Source organism: Syngnathus acus, chromosome 20 (assembly GCF_901709675.1).
Source record: "Syngnathus acus chromosome 20, fSynAcu1.2, whole genome shotgun sequence".
NCBI lineage: Eukaryota > Metazoa > Chordata > Actinopteri > Syngnathiformes > Syngnathidae > Syngnathus > Syngnathus acus.
The window spans coordinates 6,922,154-6,944,517 of record NC_051104.1 but is presented as its reverse complement, the minus strand read 5'-3'; the positions used below and the strand labels follow the sequence as shown (position 1 = coordinate 6,944,517).

The 22,364-nt window shown below is 41.8% G+C and overlaps 2 protein-coding genes across 4 annotated transcripts in view; one reads left to right on the top strand and one right to left on the bottom strand.

Annotated features, from left to right (window-relative positions):
- Nucleotides 1-4,832, top strand: part of zfhx4 (zinc finger homeobox 4) — a 70,000-nt gene extending 65,168 nt beyond the window's left edge. For all 3 annotated transcript variants that reach the window (XM_037280029.1, XM_037280028.1, XM_037280027.1), the window contains exon 12: nucleotides 383-4,832. In XM_037280029.1, the coding sequence (XP_037135924.1) occupies nucleotides 383-1,944 (1,562 nt within the window). In that variant the 3' untranslated portion in view covers nucleotides 1,945-4,832. The remainder of the gene's footprint in view (nucleotides 1-382) is intronic.
- Nucleotides 4,833-15,408: 10,576 nt separating this feature from the next.
- On the bottom strand, nucleotides 15,409-21,784 carry pex2 (peroxisomal biogenesis factor 2). Its single transcript, XM_037279947.1, has 2 exons — nucleotides 21,727-21,784; nucleotides 15,409-16,864 (listed from the first exon to the last, which is right to left on the bottom strand). Exons 1-2 carry the CDS (start codon nucleotides 21,728-21,730, stop codon nucleotides 15,903-15,905), a joined length of 966 nt encoding a protein of 321 aa, XP_037135842.1. The 5' UTR covers nucleotides 21,731-21,784; the 3' UTR covers nucleotides 15,409-15,902.
- Nucleotides 21,785-22,364: the final 580 nt, after the last annotated feature.

Genomic DNA, 22,364 nt, shown 5'->3' with positions numbered 1-22,364 from the left:
TTATTCTGTACCGCAGTGGTGTTCGTAAGAAAAGTCCTATTTTTAAATACAATTTTGAAATTACAAATGCTTGGTAAAATGCATGCATGATTTTCATCATCAGAGTTGAATTGGTAATGAGATTTTTGTACAACAAATGTATATTTATCATGGCTTTCATTTGTTTTCATTTCCTAATGATTGGTTCAGCATATTTATAGTATTATATGAAGACTGACTGCCGTTGTCTTAAAGCACATGTGACAGTTTTGATCCATAACAAAATCTGAATGAGAGGTTTAAAAAGGAGAGAAATGAAGTAACTTTACATCAAATTTCCCCAATTTGTGATTGAATATCTAAATATTGAATATCTCCATATCTATATACTACTGTATTTCAGCTTTAGCATCTCCTGGTGCTGGCATGCTTGGGTTCCCTACTCCAGCCACCCCATCTCCTGCCATGTCTCTCAGCACTACCCCAACCAAGACTATTCTGCAGACTCCTCCTCCTCCACCTCCTCCTCCTCCTCCTCCTCCTGTTCCCTCCACACCTTTGGCAGCAGTAAATAATACAGAGCAGCAAGGGAAAGACTCAGAGAGAGACAACAGTAAAACAACAGGAGACAAGCCACCACAGATGAAGACAAAGGGCAGCGAGAAAGAGAGCAGCTCACGGCCCGCGACTCCCAGCGTGGCCAAGAAGAGGGAGAAACCAGCTGCAGGAAAAGCAGGAAGTGAGCCTCCACTGGACACAGCGAAGCTGCAGGCCCTTCAGAGCGCTCTGGCCGCCGGTGATCCCAGCTCTTTCTTGGGAGGCCAATTCCTGCCTTACTTCTTTCCTGGATTCCCAAACTGCTTCTCACCCCAGCTTCCGAGAGGGGTTCAACCGGGGGGGTATTTTCCACCGCTTTGTGGGATGGAGAACCTGTTCCCCTACGGCCCTGCGGCAGTCCCACAAGCTGCGATGGCTGCTGGTCTCTCCCCGACCGCTCTTCTGCAGCAGTATCAGCAGTACCAGCAGTCCCTCCAAGATTCTCTGCAGAAGCAACAACAGCAGCAGCAGCAGAAACAACTGGAGCAACAGCAGAAGCAGCAACAGAAATTGACCGCTGTGAAGACGTCCCAGAGCTCCAAGGGCACCACAAGCAACTCTTTCAAACCAAAAGAAGCTAATGATACTAAGGATGAAACCAACACGGGCTCTTCAACAGAAAGCACAAAAGAAGAACCGAAAACAGATACCAAAAGTACCAAGGACTTTCCAGATGCTTTTATTGTACCGTCCATCAAGCATGAGTTTATATGCAGAAAGTGCCAGATGATTTTTGCTGACGAAGATTCTGTGCTGCGTCATCAAAAATCCCTCTGCTACTTTGGACACACTTTTAGTGATCCGCAAGAGACGGTGCTTCGAAAGGCAGTGAGCAACTACTCGTGCGTCGCCTGCAATGTGGTCGTCAATGGGAACGAAGCACTTGGCCAACACCTTCAGTCGAGCTTGCACAAAGAGAAAACAATCAAACAAGCAATGAGAAATGCCAAAGAGCATACTAGATTATTACCTCATTCTGTCTGCTCCCCTACTCCTAACACCACATCTACCTCGCAGTCTGCAGCTTCTTCTAATAACACCTTTCCTCATCTGTCTCGCTTGTCCATGAAGTCCTGGCCTAATGTCTTGTACCAGGCCACCACCACAGCCCAGAAAGCTGCTTCCTCCTCCTCCCCGTCAGCCTCTCCTCCTCCCTCCCTATCCTCGCCGTCAACGGTTACCTCAACTTCCTGCAGCACCTCAGGGGTTCCAACTTCACTACCCACCGAGAGTTGTTCAGATGAGTCTGACAATGAGCTAAGCCAGAAGCTGGACGACTTAGATAACGCGTTGGAAGTCAAGGCAAAGCCGGCCTCTGGCCTAGACGCGAGCTTCAGTAGTATCAGAATGGATATGTTCAGTGTGTAGGAGTGACAAAAAGGATCCCTTGCTTAAAGAAAAAAAATAAGAAGACTTTTTAAAACTGCAGTTCCAAAGTTTCTCTTAACCCAAAAAAAATTCAGTACCAAATGATTGACTCAGGATTGTTTTTCCCATATTGATATGCTGGCAAGATATTGATTGATGTTTTTTTTTTTGTTTTTTTTTTTTGTTTTGTTATGGACAGAACTGTTGCAGATGCTTGACTGAGCTTATATTGTATACAAAACCATGGAGTAGGAAAAAAAAATTTCCACAGGCTCCCTCAATGGAGGGGGAGGGGGTCCTTGTTTCAAGCCAAAAACTCTCATGATAGCAAATTGCACCTCAGCTGGATTGTTTTCCAAATGCTAGCATGTACTGTATGGGATGACGATCCAGAACCCTCAAAGAGAATCTCTCTTAGTTTTTAGATAGGTGTAATTCAGTAGCTTTAAATTCTCAGGTCAGATAACATAACATTTCTCATTTGTTAAAGCAGCAAGCCTGGGTACACTTGGCTTATAACCAAAACATGTCAAGCTTTATCGGACGCATTTCCTTGGTGTGTATAGAGTACCAAGAGACAATATAACTGTTACAATGGACGATGTGCATATTCTTTTAGTTGTGCCCTACAAAGACGGTGGTGTGCTTTTGCCATTGAGGGAATTTAGGATGGTGAAGTAAATGTGTATGATGACCCCAGTTTTTAATACAAGCTGTAACTATTTCCTTGCCCCCCCCCCCCCACCCCCTTTTCTTTTGTTATTGTACTCTATACTAATTAATCTGTGCCAACCTTCTCACTTGTACCTCTGCTCACACCCTTTTCTGAAGAGGTAATAACTCTAGTTTTGATAGACTCTCTGATCATGTGAATAGAACCGTTTTTTTGTTTTTTTTTCTGGTGAATTGCTGTACTGTTACGGTACCTGCTTGTGTCTGGACTATAGTGCACTTATTTCGTTTTTATTTGTCATTTTATCATACAAGTAGGCCATTTGTTAATTTAATAGAGATGTTTTTGTTTGTTTGTTTTGTATGTTTGTATGTATGTGTTTTAATTATTATTTGTGTCGATTGCAGCAGCATATTGGTCCATATGTCTAACAGGATTGACGCCTAACAATCTATTTAACAATTGGTGCATCCACGAAAGCAGTACTGTATACTTGAAACTGAAAAGGTACAAGTTGGTCACGATGTTCTAAAAAAAAAAAAAAAAACCACACACAAAAAAAGGTATGATCATTTGTTTGCAAATATGCTGCTTTAAAAAACACAGCATTTGTGTTGTATACTTCAACAATTTCATGTACTTGTAGGACTGAAAACAGTGTTACACCTACGTACTGCTAGTCAGTCCATAGGTGGACATCCTCCCATCAATTCTCTGGGCACTTGTGATCATCTGCATTGAACGAAAGAATTTCAACATTGCAAAGTATTAACTTACAAACGTTTTGCTGCTACTGTGTCATTGTATTTTGCCTGCCATTATTTCGCTCAAAACTTCTACCAGACAAAATACTGATCCATAAATTAATTTGCTTCTGCTAATTTTGTTACGTTACGTTGTTCATTTTGCTGTGGAACTAAGAATGTGAATCTGTCAAAAGGTGTTGAGTTTCTTTTGTTTTGTTCTGTTGTTTTTAAGAATCACTTTCTGGTTTGGTCTTTGAAACGATGTGATTCATTCCAAAGTAACAGAAGGCTATTTGTATGAAAGAAAAAGGCTTGTGAACAAAAAGAGCAAAGCTGTTGTACATATTCATAGTTGGCTGTGCATGGTACAAATTTATTAATATGAAGAAATGCAAAAATGTATTGCTTTTTGGTATTTCCTATTCTGAGATGAGCAAGTAGCATGTAATGCAACTGTTTGACAGGTTAAATCAAATCATGCTTAGTTATTGTTTCAAACAATTAAATCAAGTAACATTTCCTCTTATGTTTTATTCTAAAGGTGTTCTTTCCCAAAGTTTTAAAGCAAATGTCCGTTTTTGATTTTCTGTGTGAGCTTTTTGTCCATTTGGATTTTTAGTATTTTATCAGTTTCTTTAATCCTGAAGACACTTTTCGATTGTGTGGTTCCTAAGAGACATTCTGGCCTCCCAAGGTGCAATTTTGCCATTGTACAAACACGAGCGACTGTCCTGATTCCAAAGGCTTTCACAACTTGGCTTTTTGCCTTCCCCCACTCGGTGGCTCAGCATTTTAAGACTGAACTTGTCGCTTGCTGGCATCGCGTGCTAAGATGCTAGCATCTCAGACAGGACGCTTTCCACACCAAGGACTGGTAAAAGCTAACAAACCAACAAAACGGATGGTCCAACAGCAACTGTACATAGTTATTGCAACTGCACAGCAGCCAAAAATGAAAAAAATGAACTTTAAAAAAAAAACAAAAAAAAGAAAAAAAAAAAAAGGGGACGGATTGTGTCATGTTTATGAGGACAGCCTTCAAAAGGTTGAAAATTGGAATTGTTCTTCTGGATGTCAAAGGGATTTTCATGGCGCAATCATATCCTACTCAATATGTACTCTTCAACATCTGGGTAACATAGGAAATGCACCCTGAGGTTTTATTAAGAAGAAGCCCCTACGGCTAAAACTTTAAATAAACTAAACCAAAAATGTTATTGATGTTTTATATATAGAGAGTAGTCGCATTAGTTTTTGTTACTGTACTGTTTGAGGTCTCAACTGTACCGTATCACGGTAATAACATGGTTGTGGAACCTTTTATTTTATTTTTTAATTTGTCACAGACCTGTTGTCATAGTTGAAATGACGTTTATTGTAGATGGTATTTGAACAACTTCTGGAAATAGTTCATCAAGTATGTTTGTTGCTCATTGTTGTGATACATTAAAAACTGTATCTGCAAACCACTTTTATCTCTCAGGTTCTTTTTTTGGACGTCGAGGTATCAATGACAATAAGTTTGATTCTTGGGGATGGATGGATGGATGGATGGATGGATGGATGGATGGATGGATGGATGGATGGATGGATGGATGGATGGATGGAAGGGCAGAAAAACTGAAGTGGATCTTTGCACTCTAGCAAGAATGACTTGTGCCCTCTATTGTTCGTAGCTAACACGCTTGGTTCTGTGGAGAAGTAGTCATGACGTGTTAAAGCTTTATTTTATTTTTTTTTTGCTCCCTTCTGACTTCACTGGTCGCCCTTGATAAATGTGCTCAGCTCACAGCGGGTAAGCGTTTTACTGAATGGTCCTTTCCCGTTGCCCACTCTTCAAGTGCAAGCGGTTGCTAAGGTAGGGCTCCCCCCTGCTATATTATGGGATTGAATTGCATTTGACCTTTGTGGAGAACAATGGCTCAAGGCCTTTCAATGTTTCTGGCCTTCTCAGACTCCTTAAAGAAGGACCCCTGTACACTGTGTTCACTGTGGTCTGCCATTAAATCACAGACAGTGAAGAACACCATATACACTTAAATAGTTGGAAATATATAGAAAAGCGAGTCCCATGCTGCTTTTGTGTCGCGAGGTACTGCCTCGGAAGACCTTAAGCCGCATTGCATGAAATGTATCGGTCAGAATGAGACACGCTAATAACAACAGATGAGAACGAGTCTCTCCTGTATTTACCAAATAAGGGCTGAGGAGGGCAAGAAAAAACAACAGCTGCCGACCCTGGTGTGCAATACTGCAGTGTCAGGGTTCCCTAACGTTAGCGCGCGTTTATTTTTGTCATGTGTATCTGATTATTCTCACATGTTGGAATGAAAAAGATGCTTGACCCAATCAATCATTTGTTATTGGCTTAACTAACTTGTAAATAGCACCTGCTTTGCCATGTAGATAACCAAGGAGACATTCGACACCAGTCGCGTTGTTTTGGAAATGCCGTATATAACTATCAGTCTGAAATGTGTGCGTGTTGCTTCCAATGTAAATTGTCAAAGGGCTTTTTCTGCAAGCAATACATCACTCATGACCATTAGGTTCCACCCTCGCTGCATGGTGCGCCCTTCTCGGCTCTCTCCGTGATACAGTGCAGAGGCTGATCTGGCTTTGAATAGCCTGCAGCCAATGGATTTTCTCTGGATAATACAATGTTTGGGACAGAGAGGCAGGGATTAGTCCAGACGGATACATCCAGCGCCCCCCACATGGCCAATCTAATTAGACTGGAATCAGTTTAAGATGAAAGCAAGCCCTAGCATCACCACACTAAATACTGGAATTAGTATTCCCCGCATGGGAATTTAATGACAGAGACTGAAAATCCAATCACATTTACTCTCAGTTTAGCCCAACACGCATCAGGCCCGGACAATGACGGAACCAAAGAACAACAACGCTGATTTGCCTGTCAATAGATATTGACTAGCATCACATCTGAGGCCACTTGTGTATTGGCGTTGCTATGTTGTCAGGATTTAACAAGGATAAACAGCTCATCATCACATATTTAGTCTGTTTCACATACACACCTTTGGCTGAGTCTTAGTCGGCCAGAACAGAGAATGGAGGAACGGTAGAAAGGTGAGGATCATTTAAGTCCAGCTTGGAATGTTGATTTTGTGCTGTTTTTATATGTTGGCTTTGAAGTGCATTCTCATTTTAGCTGTTTCTCTGGACTGCAATACATATTTGCATTAAAACTTTGAATGACTTTAACGCCGACGTACAAAATCAGGTTACGTTGGTGTTACTTTTTATTCCTTGCATAAGCTGAAGACCCCCTGTAGTTCAGAAGTTCATTAATTAAACAAAGCATCGCGACAGTCAGGTGCAGATCCATACGTTTTTCATGTCTTCTTTTCGTTTTCTTTTTTAAAAGGCTTTGTCCTTGTTTCATGTGCTCATAAAACTGCTCAGGCTGAAGTTTGTTGCTAATTATCTCGTTGCCTCAAAGCCTTGATTTCGACACAAGAATTGGATCAATCAAATTGACGTTAGAAACGCCTTGCATCTGATATATTTGAGTTTTCATTATCTTTGCAGAAGTTCTTTTGCAGGCCACATTCTTTTAAAACATTTCAAGTCTCTCTCTGCCCTTATTATTATCATTATTCCCCCTACCTGCAGTCTCGGGGAGCTTTATTTAAAACCCACTAAAACGTGAGCCCAAATTCGGCAAGGGGATGGTGATTAAAAGAAGATACCATCAATAACTCCACCACCACCTGGCTTGTATTCAAAATACATCCCCAGCACCTGCAATGCATCTACCATTTTACACAGAGGAATCTGGAAACCCCTTGTGCTCACCTGCGCGACACAGAATGTTTTTTCTTTATTATTATTTATGGCTTCTTTGGTGGGGGCTGTGCTCCAATATGCAATCTGCAGGGTTTCTTTGCGGCTAAAAGGTACATTGTCGCTTCACTGTTTTTTGGTTGTTGTTGACGTTCAACTTAGTGCCGTCCATTGCTTTTATAGTGCATGAGCAAGGACAGGAGGTCTTAGTACATTTTGTCCCAGTTTATGTGCCTATTTTTGGCCTACTTATTCTCATTCATGAAGCACAAACTTGAAAAAAATCGACAGGTGGAAAAAAAAGATTTCGTTTCAGACCCGCACAGCCTCATTGTTGCAATGTGCTTTACAAGATGCAATCACCGCTGGTATTTTTCCACACAGACGACTAGCACGTATTTTGAAGTGAAAGCGAAGGAGGAGGTGTGAGAAGAGGCCCGTGAGGAGTAAACGGAGACAGACAGGCCAACAGACAGAATGACAGAGAGGAAGAAAGAAAATAGGCGCTACAGACAGCAAAATGAGCAGGTGATAGAAGTGAAGTGAGAGAAAGAGAGAGAGAAAGTAGAGGGGCGACCTGAGAGGAATCAAACAGGGGCTCCGTGCGGCAGAGCTATGTCGACAAATGAGCGTGTTATGGCTGCCCGCTGGGACTTCCGTGCCGTTTCCCAACGTGTTGTGAGGAGCGTCACAGCCCCACATGGGGAACACGTGAAGGCGTCAAGATGGGATTGCTTAAGACACATGAAACAAGGTGTTTTTTTTTGATGCCATCTCCAGCGGACAAAAGCCTGATTTCCTGTTTTTTAGCTTGAGACACAAAGGGTGCTGTGTAGTTTGTTGTTGTTGTTTTTGATTGTCAGGGCTGTAAATAGCTAAACACACAAGACGACATGAAGTTGTGGAGAGGCTGGAGATGCGAGCAAATCTGAAAAATATCTGACATATTTTACATCTGTTGCAAGGGAGCTAACACTTTGTCTCACCTTTGTCTCGCTGTATTTTTACGACCGTCCAGTGTGATGTCACTTGAATATCAGGTGGTTTTGAACCCTCGGAGCAATTCGGAAAAGGGAATGTCCAGGAATGTTAAATGGCGATGGCACATGTTAAGTTAGTCTTTGCACATCGCCAAAGGCACACACCCAAACTGAAATGATGCCAGGCACAACAAAAGAGCAGCCGGTGAAGAAATAGAAGCTAAATATAAAGAGACACTATGCATTCCCCAGGTCATTCACAGAGCCTGCACCCAATCACGGTTCTCCACAACTGGTCGTTTATCACTCACACACATACACACCCACTCCCCAAAACACAAGTAGCCAAACGCATGTCTTGTTATTCATAGAATCTTTGATGAAGAGCCGAATAGATGCATTGACGCGGGCCATTCTTACGGTTTCGTCTGCGTATCAACTCGGCATCTTGGCAGGAACATTTGTACCAAAAAGCTTTTTTAATGCTTAAATGAAAATTTTAATGAGGCCGTGTCTCGCCGTTCTCGCCGAGCCTTTAAGAGCCCTCTAAATCATTAAAACTCGCTCTTTCTTTGATTTCAAGGTCATTTGAAGAAATAAGGCAGCCTTAAGTGGCCCTCAGACCAAAAGTGGCCTATATGCCCATGACCGCAAATGAATGGAGCCTAATGCTTTTTAATTTGCATTTGTCCTACAAAAAAAAAATATATAACAAAAAAAAGCTCTTCAAAGTCATCTTCAAATTCTAACAGACTGAGATGGCACTTGAAAGGCCTGGCAGTCATTAACGGCAATGCAGCTCCTTGACAAAATAAAATGACACTGGCATTCTTGTCTTGTTTTGATGTTAAGCCCATTAACCTGCGAGCCAGCCACTCTTTGTATGCATACAATCTTTCTGTCTGACTTTGGGTCGGCTTGCATGTATGCACTGCCAAAACACATGCAAGGACGCCACTCGACACCCAAACAAGACAGCAAAACACATTTAAGCGAGGAGACAAATATGTTGCGCATTTAATCACGCTTGTAATAATGGTGACATTGCAGGGCCTGGCGCAAAACTCAATCAGAAATGTTTTTTCTCTCTTTTGTTTTTCCATTCCAAACAAGTGTAGCATCTGAAACACTTGCCTCAATGTGAGCGGTCACATAAAACCTTTCCACGGCCACAGATGAACATTTTCGGCGTTGAACTGATGAGACAGCGAATAACGGCGCATCCTATTAAACACAGCAAGGCGACTCATCCGTATTCTGCTTTTCCCGACTGGCTTTCTTTTTCAATTCACCATCATGTCTCCATCTGCTTTCACTTTCATTTCCTTCTCTCCGTGTATGTGCGTGCGTGTGGGTGAAAAAGTGAACATCTCCAGTGAAATTGGTTTTCCGTGGGGAAGCTGATGGATCACTCTGCGCTACTGACGGGAGAAGAAGATTGTTTATGCCATACGGCCAAATGTATGTATGCGTGCACATACAAACACACGCACACATGCAAAGGGGTGAGAGGACAAGGGGAGTGTTTATGCTGAAGCAGAGCGAATTTTTATGAGCTGTAGATTGCTGTTTATAGGAAAGTACACTTTTAAGCCGCAGAGATGTAATCTAGATTGTAGCGTTCCCAACAATGAAATATGGTTTTGAGGCAAAAGCTACGCCAGCGCTCGTTCTCATTCTCCATTTTCTCTGTAGGCTACACACAAGATTACAGGGGGAAAAAAATGGGATTGCTTTTATAAATAACTGGTCAGCATCAATATTAAGTAAGATTTGAGATTTTTTGCGCAAATGAAAGAGAACAGAATAAAAACAATCTGCGACTAGGTGAGTTTGAGAATTTTTTTTTTTTTTTCTGGGCGGTTGACTTTACTAGCATTCACTATACAAGACTTAGAAAGACTTAGATTCATTTTACAATAATGTTCTGAGCGATCCACCTTGGCGCTTTGCAGCATGCCCATAAATGTTTATGTGGTTTTGCGGGTGTCAGCCCTCAGCATGGATGCATGAAGTAAATGCACCAAATTATTGATCTCCTACAAATGTCACATAAATGTCTTTATCAATGACATGCGAGGAATAAACACTTTGGGGCATTTGAATAAATGTCAGTCTATCTTCTCCAACGCTTCAGAACTGAATGATAATTAAAAGATACTCTAAATGACTAGCTTTTATCGAATAACATTGAGTTCAAACCCATTTGGTGTTTCTTTGCTTTTCTCCTTCATTTATTCCTTTTCTCAACGCCGAGGCAATAACCGAAGCAGCAGTGGCGCAAATATATTCGAGCCGTATAGATGAATGAATATTATTAACAAGTCTTGAACCTTCTCAAGGACAAAGAGCCGCGTTGTCATTATGGACACGAGTGCACCTTTTGTAGTGCTTGTAGCTTCATCTCAAGAACATTTCAGTGACTGTCCTTCGCCATTTGTTGATTTGAATTGTTTCATTTCTGTGTTGATGTGCCGTAGCTGCCGATCATGCAACCCGCTATTCACCCAAATCATCAAGTGTGGGCGTATAGGTAAGGTTAGGGGCGGCTGCTATTCAAATGCAAAATCACCACTGCGGTACAGTGCAGCCACGGGTTGGCTCCCCCTACCCTTGTCTCCGAGGCGGCCATCTTAAATGGTTTGTGAACGTGCGTTGTGTGTGTGTTTGAAAGCCGAGCTGAGGCGAGGAACGGTGAGATGGCGCGAGGATGGCGCATGTGTGTGTGTGTGAGGCATGAGGTGATAAATCAGAGCTAGGTAAAGGCTTTTTAATGCAGCGGACCCCCTCTCCCAGCCTCCATCTTCTGTCAGGGCTCAGTAAAAGATGAGAGCCCCCTGGGGAAGTGCACTAGCCCGCAGCATAGTACGGTTACACCGCAGGTCAACACGCACACACACACGCACACACACACACACACGGGCCTTGTGAATGAGTGAATAAATGAATAAACTGAATCTATTGAATGTATGAATATATAAATAAAAGTTTGTATGGGCCAGCTTTATTGATGAGCACACCCCCACAAATAAATGTGTTTTCTCAAATGAAATCCTAAATGATTTATAGCCTGTGATATTGCATTTATATTGGTCGAACTATTTGGGGAGAAAACAGAATGGTTATTTGGCGCATTTCTGCACCCGAGGTCAAGCAGCATCTTTGTTGATGATGTGCTTTGAGTCTTGAAGCGGCGGCCCCCACGTTTCAAAGAGCCGGATATGAAAAATATGTGGAATTTGCCAACATCTGACAATACTTAGTCAGCAATATATCTCCTGTCTGATAGAAAAATGTGTTCTGAATTGCAGATACCATAGTTGTTTTTTTTTCAACTTTGAGGCAGAGCACTGTGGACGTGCGCAGATGCTGTGTGGCTCCTTGTGGATGTAGAAACCTCTTGCAGCTTGGCAAGGGGAAACTACATTTCAGACAATGAGTTTGCGGTGTTAGTTTGGGGTGATGACATCAAAAGTTGTGCTTGCTTGTCTCTAACAATAACTGACTATTATTTGCTACGTACAGTATTTTTTTTTTTTGCCAGAATGCAGTTGCAAGATGAATTCCAACCAATCTTACTCCAGGTTCATTTCGTGCTATATTTATTTAATTAAAAAAAATGTTTTGGGAGGGGCTGGAACAGATTGCCATTTCAATTTATTTCAATATGGACAATTCATTTGACATATGAGTAAATAGTGATTACTAACTTTATTTTCCCCAAATGAAAACACAGTCGTTCTACCTCCAATTAAAAAGTGCATGTGACTACATGAAGGATAGATCAGGTAAGCAGGTGCTCGATCCACCCAGATGCCATCATTTATACGTCTTTGAGGGCAAAAAGGAATTTCGAGCCGTGCAGCACATTCCTGAACAAATAGAGGTTGAATCACATTTGCAGAAGTTATCAGGAGTTTCAAAGAGCTCAGCTGGTGCCTTAAGTCACAGGAAATTCACTGGGACATCTGGAAGCATGTGTGCAGATTATTGCTCGTTTGGTTGCTGCAAGACACCTGCAGGCAAAGATCTGACTTGGCCTAGAAGAGAGATTCTAAGCCAGCGTGCAGGACACAACTCCTGTGAGTATATCCATTGTTTAACCATTATTTCAAAGGTTTTGTTTATTTAGTAACCTACAAATAGATGAACAATGCAATTGAATTACAGAATAAGCGGATAGCAGGATAAAAAAATGTAAATGCAAAGACTATTTCTTATGAAAATTTTAAAATTACAAAAGGGAGCATTTTACTTTGTTTACTTTTTATTTAAAAAATGAAAATACAGTACAATTAAATTAAAAAACAAAAAAATCAGGAAATGTCAACATGTCCTTACTTGAACTCAAACAGTGTATATTTTTACTCGTGTTTAAACGCCTCAAGCTGCCAGATCCAAACTGTGGTGTTAACACATGATCAAACATTATTTTTCATCTGAGCTTGTCAGACTTTTAGAAGCCACAATATCTGACATATCTACTGCACCCGGTAAGTCCCCAAAGCAAACATCAGACAATTCTATCAAGTTATTCCATTTGCTTTCCTCATACATGTTGTCTCATCCGCCACAACATTAAATAACAAAACCAAAATGAAGCTAATTCTAGCGTAGGCTAAATTCCATAAGGCCAAATATGAGGCTCCTTCCTCAAGGTCAGAGATGCAAGCACAGCATGGAAGCTGAGGAAATGACTTCCTTATTTTGGGTGTGATTGATTGTCCCCCTGACCTGTTAGACTGAAGAGGTGCTTAAGAGGAGGAGGAAGACTACGATAATTGGGCCCGGTGGTATCCAAAGCCCGGCAGGTGTGCAGAGAACTCTCCCAGCTCTGAACTCTCCAGCACACCTAGGATTTAACTACCTCGGAGGAATGTTTTTCCTGTTTTATTTTCAGCTTGTCTTTTATTGAGCAGATGAAACATGAGCACCGCTATTGACATTTTAGACAAGACGAAAAACTGTCAAAAACTCTCAGAATTGCTGCCAAATCATATCTTAAATGTGATGATTTTATTTGTATTGTAATCATTAGTTTGCTTACACATTTTCAATGATTTAAATCCACAAAAAAACAGTACATGTTACTCAAGAAAGGGAGAGATTCTTCTCTGTCTTTAAAACTATTTAATCAGGAAAATCAGTGACTCACATGAAAGAAATGGAGATGAGGTACATGCGGATAAAGAGGCTCATCAAAGAAGGAGATCTAGTTAGGGATTCAATGCCCTATAATTCCCTTTCTCTTAAAACCTTCGTCAGTGGGGGCACATGGCCAATTTGCTCCCTAAATGGCTACGTGTGAATGTGCAGATTGCTTTGCATAGCCGCCGGGAATGGGGGGGCTTCTTCCTCCTTTGCTTCTCCACACGGAGCCTGTGAATTAGAAAAGATCCAAAGACAGATAGGCTTAACGCGGCGGCCTTCGCTATACCTAGCTAAGTCCGGAGCCTTTTTTTTTTTTTTCTAACACGTGGCTAATTCAATCCATACTCTCACTCAATTAATTGACTTTTATATACTCCTTTGACTTTATCTTTCCCGGGTACTGGAGGGACCTCTATTAAGAGTTGTAGAATAATATCTGGAAAAAAAAAAAGGTTTATGATGTAAGGCTCATGGAATGTTAAGACAATGTACATGTCCCGGTGGCATTAACGGCGATCATATATGCATCCCTCATCTCTCTTTCTGGGACTTGAAGTACATGAATGTAATGTAGTGCATAAAATATTGACAACCAGCTGCTCCTGGCTTTGCCTTTATGCGCATTACGACAGGCTTCATTAGTCAAAATGTCCCAAGTGGAGGGCGGGGGATTTTCCAAGTGTCCACAGAATGATAGTTTTACATACCGGGTATGTCAGAACGGATCCAGGACTGGTGTCACAAATGATATATTTCAAACTAGTACTACAGCCTAGGAGTTTGCCGCTGTTAATGTCGGCCAGACGTTCAAGCAATACATCTATGAAGAGATCCTTTGGGTTTTGTTTCATTCAGAGCATAAGAAGAGGAACATAACATGGTTGTTCACAATCCCCTGAGCATCTGACAGTTCCTGGTCATGAAGAACAACACCATGCTGGATAAAGCTACCTTCTCCGCTAACCTGGCCTGGTGAGTCTTCTTGATTTTTAACATTTGTGCAAGACAGGAAAAAAAAAAAAAGTACTCAGTGTTTATGGTGATGAGTGACAGATGGGAAAGTAGCAGGGGTGAGTCATCTTTATGTGTGATTCAAACTATGCTGCATCCATAAGAGTGTACAGAGGAGTTTGAAGTTGCGTAACTGTTGATTGCTTTTCCGTGTGCCATCAAGTTTCACGGTCAGTTGGATGGTCGTTATCACGTTTTTCCTCGTTGTCATCAGTGGTACCCTGCTGTTGTAGCATAAAAAAAGAGATTAATTTAAAAAAAAAAACAGCTTTTGTTTTGGGTTTCATTTGAGAAAGTCAAATTGAGGACTTGATTTTTTTTTTTAACATTACAGACCGCTAATGTAAAAAGTATTTTGTACTGCTGTTATTATATTTATGAAAGTAGCATTTTGCGCAACTATTTGAACATAATTCTCATTAGATCGTGTTATCGTAGGTTTTTGATCGTTGCAGCCATGATTGATGCTTTTAGCAATCGGCAATTAAACCCCAGCGATCAGAGTGTAAAATGGGAGGAAGGAGAGATGGGAGGGAGCAGCCCCTCTCTCCTCCTCCCCCAACCAAAACCCTCCTTCTCCTCTCGTCAGCCAGGAAAGGCTTCACTCAGCTGGGGTGCGTTTCGCCCCGGGCTGGGCTCACTGGTGGAGGTTAACTCCAGCATAAATAAGCATCTTTGGACTCATTACAGGGATTAGAGAGTAATTCGCCTGCGAGGAAGAAGACGACTGCCTGGGTTTTGGTACAGTTTACGACAGTCTTATGGGGGCAAGGGCCCCGGAGATTACGAGTGGGGAAGAGATGGAAAGGCAAGCAAAAGAGAGAAGGGCCGAGGGAGAAGTGAGGCTAGCTGTCAAGTGTGCGAGTCAATCCAAGCCCCCGGCTGCCCCCTTGATCTCCAGGATGTTGGGGTGCTGTGAAAATGGATAATGGGAGTTAGAACGACCAGGCCTGTCTCCAGAGAAGTGTGATGATTGTTATAACTTTCCCTCATCTCCCTCCTCCACTTAACCGAATAAACACCCAAGAGAAGGCCCTAAATCAATTTTAATGATGTTGAAATACAATTTAGGCACAGAATACACAACAAATGCTAATTTGGCCATGATGGGAGGCATCAGAAATTCCTCCCATTATTTATTCAGCTGACATTCTGCATTTTTCATCAGAACAAATATTCCCATTTCAACAAACACACACATACCCTCACTCGGAGCATAAATCAACACATTCTTCAATGAAATATATGCTCTGTGGCATTCTCTGTCCGGTACGTCAAAGACAAATACTTCTGTCCAAAGTCCAGCCAGAGAAAATGTGGACTGTCAATACACGTGTACTGTACATACATTAAATATAGACAGTTAATGTGTGTTCAGGAACGATAGACATCATACAATTGCGAAGTCAAACAGGAGGACACCATTAGATTATTCCCAGTCCAAGAAATTAATCCACCCTTAATATAGAATTAATATATGAAAATACATCATTATACAATGAAACTTGTTTTTAGTGATTTTTCAGGTCCCTGGAAAAAAATAATCTCAAATTTGTTCCTCAAAGAAAAATATTGCTATTCTTTCATCTAATGCTCGACAAACATCTCGACTTTGGCAGGCTCCAGTTGTATTGCCTCTGTCCCACATTTGGGGCAGACGACGCAGTTGTTTGCAATGCTGTGACTTTTGATACAGTAGTAGCAGAAAACATGTGGACAACCAAGTGTATGAGGCATGGTTGGCCACTCGCCACACAGTGCGCACTCTTGCCACGCCATCTCTTTACCCCCCGCGCCATCCCCGCTACTTCTGTCCCCCCCGAGCACCATGGAATAAATGCTAGCTTTCAGTTTGCTTGTGTTGATGAGTGGCAAGAGAAAAATGAGGAACTCTGCAAAGCCGTGCCACAGCAGTTCCCGATTCATGTACTGGTATGTAACATCCCGGGTCACGTTAGGCTTGCTAAAAACTACCTTCGTGCCAATCATCCGTTCAGCCAAGACTGGGTGGTGACCTTTCCTGAGGAACACAAGAAAGTTGATGAGGCTTGCAAGACGGGCAACACCTGAGATTATAGTAAGGGAATTGCGGAGGGCTTTTTGGAATCCTTCAGAAAAAGAAGGTCCCGAAGTCAAACCGAGGTACAGTCGGAGGTCGTGGGATCGCTCTTGAAGCCAACGAGGAACTACGGAGAGCAGAAGCAGAGCCAACTTCTGCCTGTGGGACAGAGCCTTGTAGAGGTTAGATGAGGTGGAGGTGTTGTGGTAGCGTAGGCTCAGTAAAGACTGGCCAACTGTGGTGCTGTCAGGATATAGAGTGAACCTCCACAGGAGCAACTGGAGCAAAGCCTTCAGTTCGGGCTCCAGAGGGGTGAGAAGGCCCGGGCGGAAATTCTGGAAGCAAGTGGAGAACTGAGTCCACAGCAGCTGCTCCAGGGATGAATCGAGCTCCAGAGCATCTAGCTGGCTGATGCGCAGGACAGGGATCAGTGGGTCAGAAGTGGATTCGGTGATAGATCCGTCGACCTGGGTGCCTTGGTGTTCCTTAGCTGACAAGAAATATAACAAAAAAATACAAATTAGGGCTGTGCAATGATTTGAAATTCAATTACGATTGTTTTAAATTTAAAATCAATTTATTTGAAATATTTTGTTTGGTTGAAAATAAACAACAGATAGCATTTCAAAGAAATGTCTTAATATTTTTACGGTTAAACATTTGTTTTGCTTTGCATCAAAAAAAAAAATTTGAATAATTGTCATTTCAATTGGTGCCGATTTATGAGTGACATCAGAGAAGCCTTTGGGTTTATTGTGGGTATGCAACATGCCCAAATGATTATTCAAGGATAGTAAATTGAGTGCAGAAAACTTTGCATGACTAGCATTATCATACCAGCAGCACTGTTGCGGATCTATTTAGGATGCAACGCTTGGGAAAGTACCCAAACTAGTACAGAACAACTTGAGGGCCCTTGAGGTGAAGGCCATCTTGTTTGGAAGGTTATTTTCTCCTCCAACATAGGGAGGGAAATCACTTTTCACATTTAAAAGCCATCCTTAATGCAACCTTTGAGCTGTGCAATGCAAAGGAACCGGCGAGGGAGGGGTCTTCGTTTCCCTTCAGTGTATAAACACACACACAATCCAAGAAACACACACGGCGAAGCCCGGGGCTCCTGATGCCTGCACCCTCTGGAGATAGGAGTGTGTATACAAATCACATCACGAGGGATTAGGCTAACGGCACAGTCTCTGGTACACCGTAAACATCTGCCAAATGTGGAACAATCTTCCACTCCCCGGAGTCAACTCCATATGGGATCGCGCCATTGTGACGTCTGGGCTATTTTGTGCGGCAAAGCGCTCTCGGTAGCCCCGGTTTTTATCTGGCCCTTTTTCCTCAGCCCGAACGCTTTGGAAGTAACACAGAGACAGTGACGGAGTGAGCGAGAGAGAGGCCCTTTTTGACAGTGGCTTTTGTGTCTCGCTGAACAGGATTTGTCAGGAGGCTTTTGAGATTTCACTGGGGTAAATATGGCAGTTTTGACAGAAAGAGAGGGAGATGATGGTCACTTTGGAAGGCTCAGAGGTGGGGAGGGAAAAAAAAATAAGATCTAACGTAATGTGTGGCTATGGTTGGCTCCTGTCTGCGTATTCATGATGTTTCAATGGCTGGAGGATTCGCAAAGTCAGAATTAGCAAATCAATGGGGAAAAACTGGAGTGAATTTGTGTTGGAAGTAAGCAGGTGTGACAAATTCATTGAGTTGAATTTGAAAGGCTGCCATGTTTAGTGACGAGAACCGTGCCTGTGACGGAAAAGGAGTTTGGATTTAAAAAAATAAATAAAATAAAAAAGTCGCCTCCGAGTGTGTACTAACCAATAAACAGGCTCCATTTGTTTAGCTTAATCTTAAAGTTTTGCCTTGATGTGGAAAAAAATGTGCAGATTATGTGCTGTGCCTGTGCACGGACTATTTACTGTATGTTTGTCAAAAGTAGCCTTGATCTATGCAGTTGCGAAGTTAATCTATCAGTCCGTCGCTATGCACACACACACACCCAGGTGCTGAAAATCCCCGTCACAGCATCAACAACAGCACTCCCGGGAGGAGTAAACCCAGCCGGGTCCAATATTCTTTTCAAAGCCTTTTATCGAGCAGTTTACAAGTTATGAATGAATATGTTTTATTTGGGGAAACACTGTATTGACAGCCACCTATCAATAGTAATGTGACTATTGTCAAGGGTCTGTCAATATTAATGTAATTATGATGTAGTGGGATCCGAGGGATAGCGCCGAGTCGGGGGGCCAAGTTACATCTCCGGCCCACTGCCATATCAATAGCTGGGATTGCTATTGACAGTTTCCTTTCAGACTTGCAGCTCTTGCCAGATATATAACGAGCAGACACTTCAGTCAATGCTGTGGTGCCTATAAAAATTAAGCATTTGGATTTACAGGGCGTATACTGTAGACAGCTGGAAATCCATGTTTCTTGTGTAGTCAAAAGTCACATACCATATCAGAGAACAAGGCTTAGAATCCTGTGTAGCAGAAAGTGGAAGAGTACAAAACTCACACGTGTGTGTGGTCTATTTACTTAGTAATTCCCTTGAGGGCGAGGCAGGCAACCAATCAATACAGACATACAACGCCATCTCTCACAGAGTCACAAAGCCAGGTGGAAAAGTTCAAGGATGCAAAACATGACAGACACAAAAAAAAAAGAGGAAATTAATCAGAATCTTGAAACTTCTTTTCTGGCAAGGATGTAATCAAACTTTTTTTAAAAGCACTTAGGTTATTTTGATTCAGGCCGGATGAGACTTGTCCCCCCCCCCCCCCGCACACTCTTGTGTATGCTGTTCAGACAAAAGATGAGCAGAGAGACTCAAGGCTGAATGGCGTGGCTTACTGACAAGTGACAAGCAATCAAGCAGGGAGCACAGTGCAACATTGCCGCAAGCTAAATGGGGGCTATGACCGGTGTGACGAAGGCGGACGCCATGCAACAGAAGACTCGCAGCTGCCCCGGTCTGGTTAAAAAGAAAATGGAGCTACAAATTCAAAAGACAGATATGTCAGACAAGGCATCGCGGAACCTCCGGCTGTGGCGGGGGGTGCTACTGTTTACTGATACAGTGAAAGAGGGAGAAAACTGGGGGCAAGGAAGAAATGCACAATGTCCATAGGAGCTGACCTTGAGACTGACGGTCACAATGAAGGAGGAGGGAACATTCCTGAAGCATATTTGCCATAGTGAGGCGCACCACCACTTTCTTCTTGACCTTGGTTTTGGTGTCTCAGGAGGGTGTTAAGAGTAGAGGGTTAAAGAAAAGGTCAAAGCGTTCTATTTGACTACAGTACACAAATGCAGTCATGCCACCATCTGGCTCCACATTCGATGGATGCTTTTTCATTAGCAAGACCAGGGACTACTAAGTACAGTTCCTTGTCATCCCCAAATTAAAGATGCCATTCTATGCTGGGTGGTTTTGAACTTTATTCTGACTACTGACACAGCGTTAATTTGAAATGACCAATACAAAGGCAAGAATAACAGCATGCAATGGGAAAAAAGGGGCATTGGCTATGGTTGTTAGTGTCAAAATGGATTGCTAATAATGGATGAAACACAATAGTGCGCCGTTTTCCAGCTTCAATTTCTCTGGCTTATGTAAATCAATTTGTGTGAAAGCTGGAGTGAATCAAACCTATTTTTCCAAGCACTTTGGACAATCATCCCTGCCCACTTTATTGCCCTTCTTTGGCTAGGAAGGCTTGTGGCCCTATTAGCCAAGAGCTGATAATGTCCTCGGGATGAAAACAAATGAGGACGTCAAATTTAGAACTTTTAAAAGAGTGATGTCATACGGCAGACCAAATGCATTGGGCAAACGCCAAGATTACCCTGGGCGATAAGCAGACTAATTGTTATGAGTCTGTTTCATGAAAAATGAATGTGTGCAAATGGGGTCGTGTCTGTGTATTCACACACTAATGCTCTATTAAGACTCCTCTCTTTCTCTAATACTCCAAAAAAAAAAAAAAAAAGTTTTATCTTTACTTAATCTGGTATACTCGGAAGGTAAATTATTAAGTAGTTAAGTGATTGCATGGGTATGAGGGTAGAGCATGCTAAGTGGCGTAAATGTCAAAACGATCACAATTTATTTATTTCTCATTCACTGTCAGCCGAGTAAAAAAAAAAAAAAAAAAAAAATTGTTTGTCTATTGTCAATGATAGTGAATGAGTTCATCAAGTACATCCTTTCTAAGGGCAATTAATTTAATTCCTGAGTATATTAAACATTGGCAAATTTGGCATTGATATATGCAGCAATAAATCAAATATCTTCGTTAAATTCTGATAAAAAAAATTGCACAAATCTTTAGACATAAGACACGCAATGATATATCTGGAGTGGTAGTTAAATGAGATGTCTCCTTCAGAATGTCCTCTTTAACACAAGGCGGGTTATTAGGGAAAAATAATTTTTTTGGGGCAATTGCTACGGTCTACTTAAAATCTGCAACACTTTTTGTGTTGAATTGGTTTCCTCGAATAACTCTCGCCGTGTTTTTTGTTCCCATCTGAAGAAATTGGGTTGTTTTGAATGTGCTGAGGTTTGTTGTGTTGCAACTTTTGTTATAAAAATGCATCATACCATCTTGTTGGTATAAACGAGCATTTTACCCAGCATGGCCCCAGATTAAGATTATAATGCAATTCAACTGGAATGACATATTGTACGTAAACAACAAAATACTTTAACTTCATTTATGTTAAGCTTGAATGGCATGTGTTTTTACATGCGGTCCTCACTCCACTGTCTTAATTTTTTGGGCATCCATCAGGTCTCAAAAATCCTAAATCTGATCTATTTTGATAATAAGGAAAGAGCATTATTAGATAATCACAGAGGGGATTAGTCTATGTGAAAGCAGCACATTTAAAGCCACTGGAAAAGAAAAACAAAAACCAGATATAACCACAGGACAGATAAGAGTAGAGGAGTGATGATTGAGATGAGAAAGATGAAGTGAATAGTTAAAGGAAATCAATGAGATCAACTTAGTCTTAAATCGAGATGTCGGAGGCGTTGATCCCTGGCATTGATTATTTAGTAGAATAACATGAATCAGATCGAGGCGTGTGACCTTCTGGAAGTAATGCAGGCAGTGCCGAAGTTTCATTTTGGTGCATCTTGCATACATGAAATCGAATGGCAGTCTCATGCATCTTGCAAGCAATATATCAAAACAAAACAAACATCTGCAAATGTGACACTAATGACAACGACGTACGGCACGCGACATTCGACAGACCGTGACATCACTACATTTTGATGCAATAATAAAAAAACAAAAACTGGTTTCCGAGTTGCAAGGGGAAAATATTTACCCATTTCGCTGCACGGTGATTCTGACAGGCAACACCGTGTACTTCCGGGAGGCAAACGTAGATCCCGCCCCGCAAATGGAATGGACCAATTGTGTAATGAGACGTCACATAAACGTATCACATAGCCAATGGGGTCATGAAACGTCACGTAGTGGTAAATTGGGAGAGCGCACCCTTAAAAATAAAATTTATTGTTCTCTTTCTGTTGTAGTAACCGCACACAGAGACCGTTTTACATTACAATGCAAACTAACTGCAAGATCTTTCCTTAGTGAAAGCGAAAACACTCATTCGCCTTCAGCTCCACGAAAGCCCAGCACATCATTCTAAAACAGTGCAGTCAGGAGCATAGAAAGTACTCAAAACAACGACAAATGTAAAAACAAAAAAGCAAGTGATGATTTGAACTTGTCTGCATTCTTACAGGTGCCAGGTGCACACAGGAATGACAACCCTTTTTCCAATTTTTATTGGAACTCCTAACACTGCACGTGGTGGTTGATTTGTTTGGAATTGGACGTTGATGCAAGCCCTGACGTCATGATGCAGGTGAGACTACATTAGACACTTTTTTCAAGTACATCTGCACTGTGTTCTTGTTGAAATTTGTGCCTAATTATTGAGCGCTGAATTGTGAT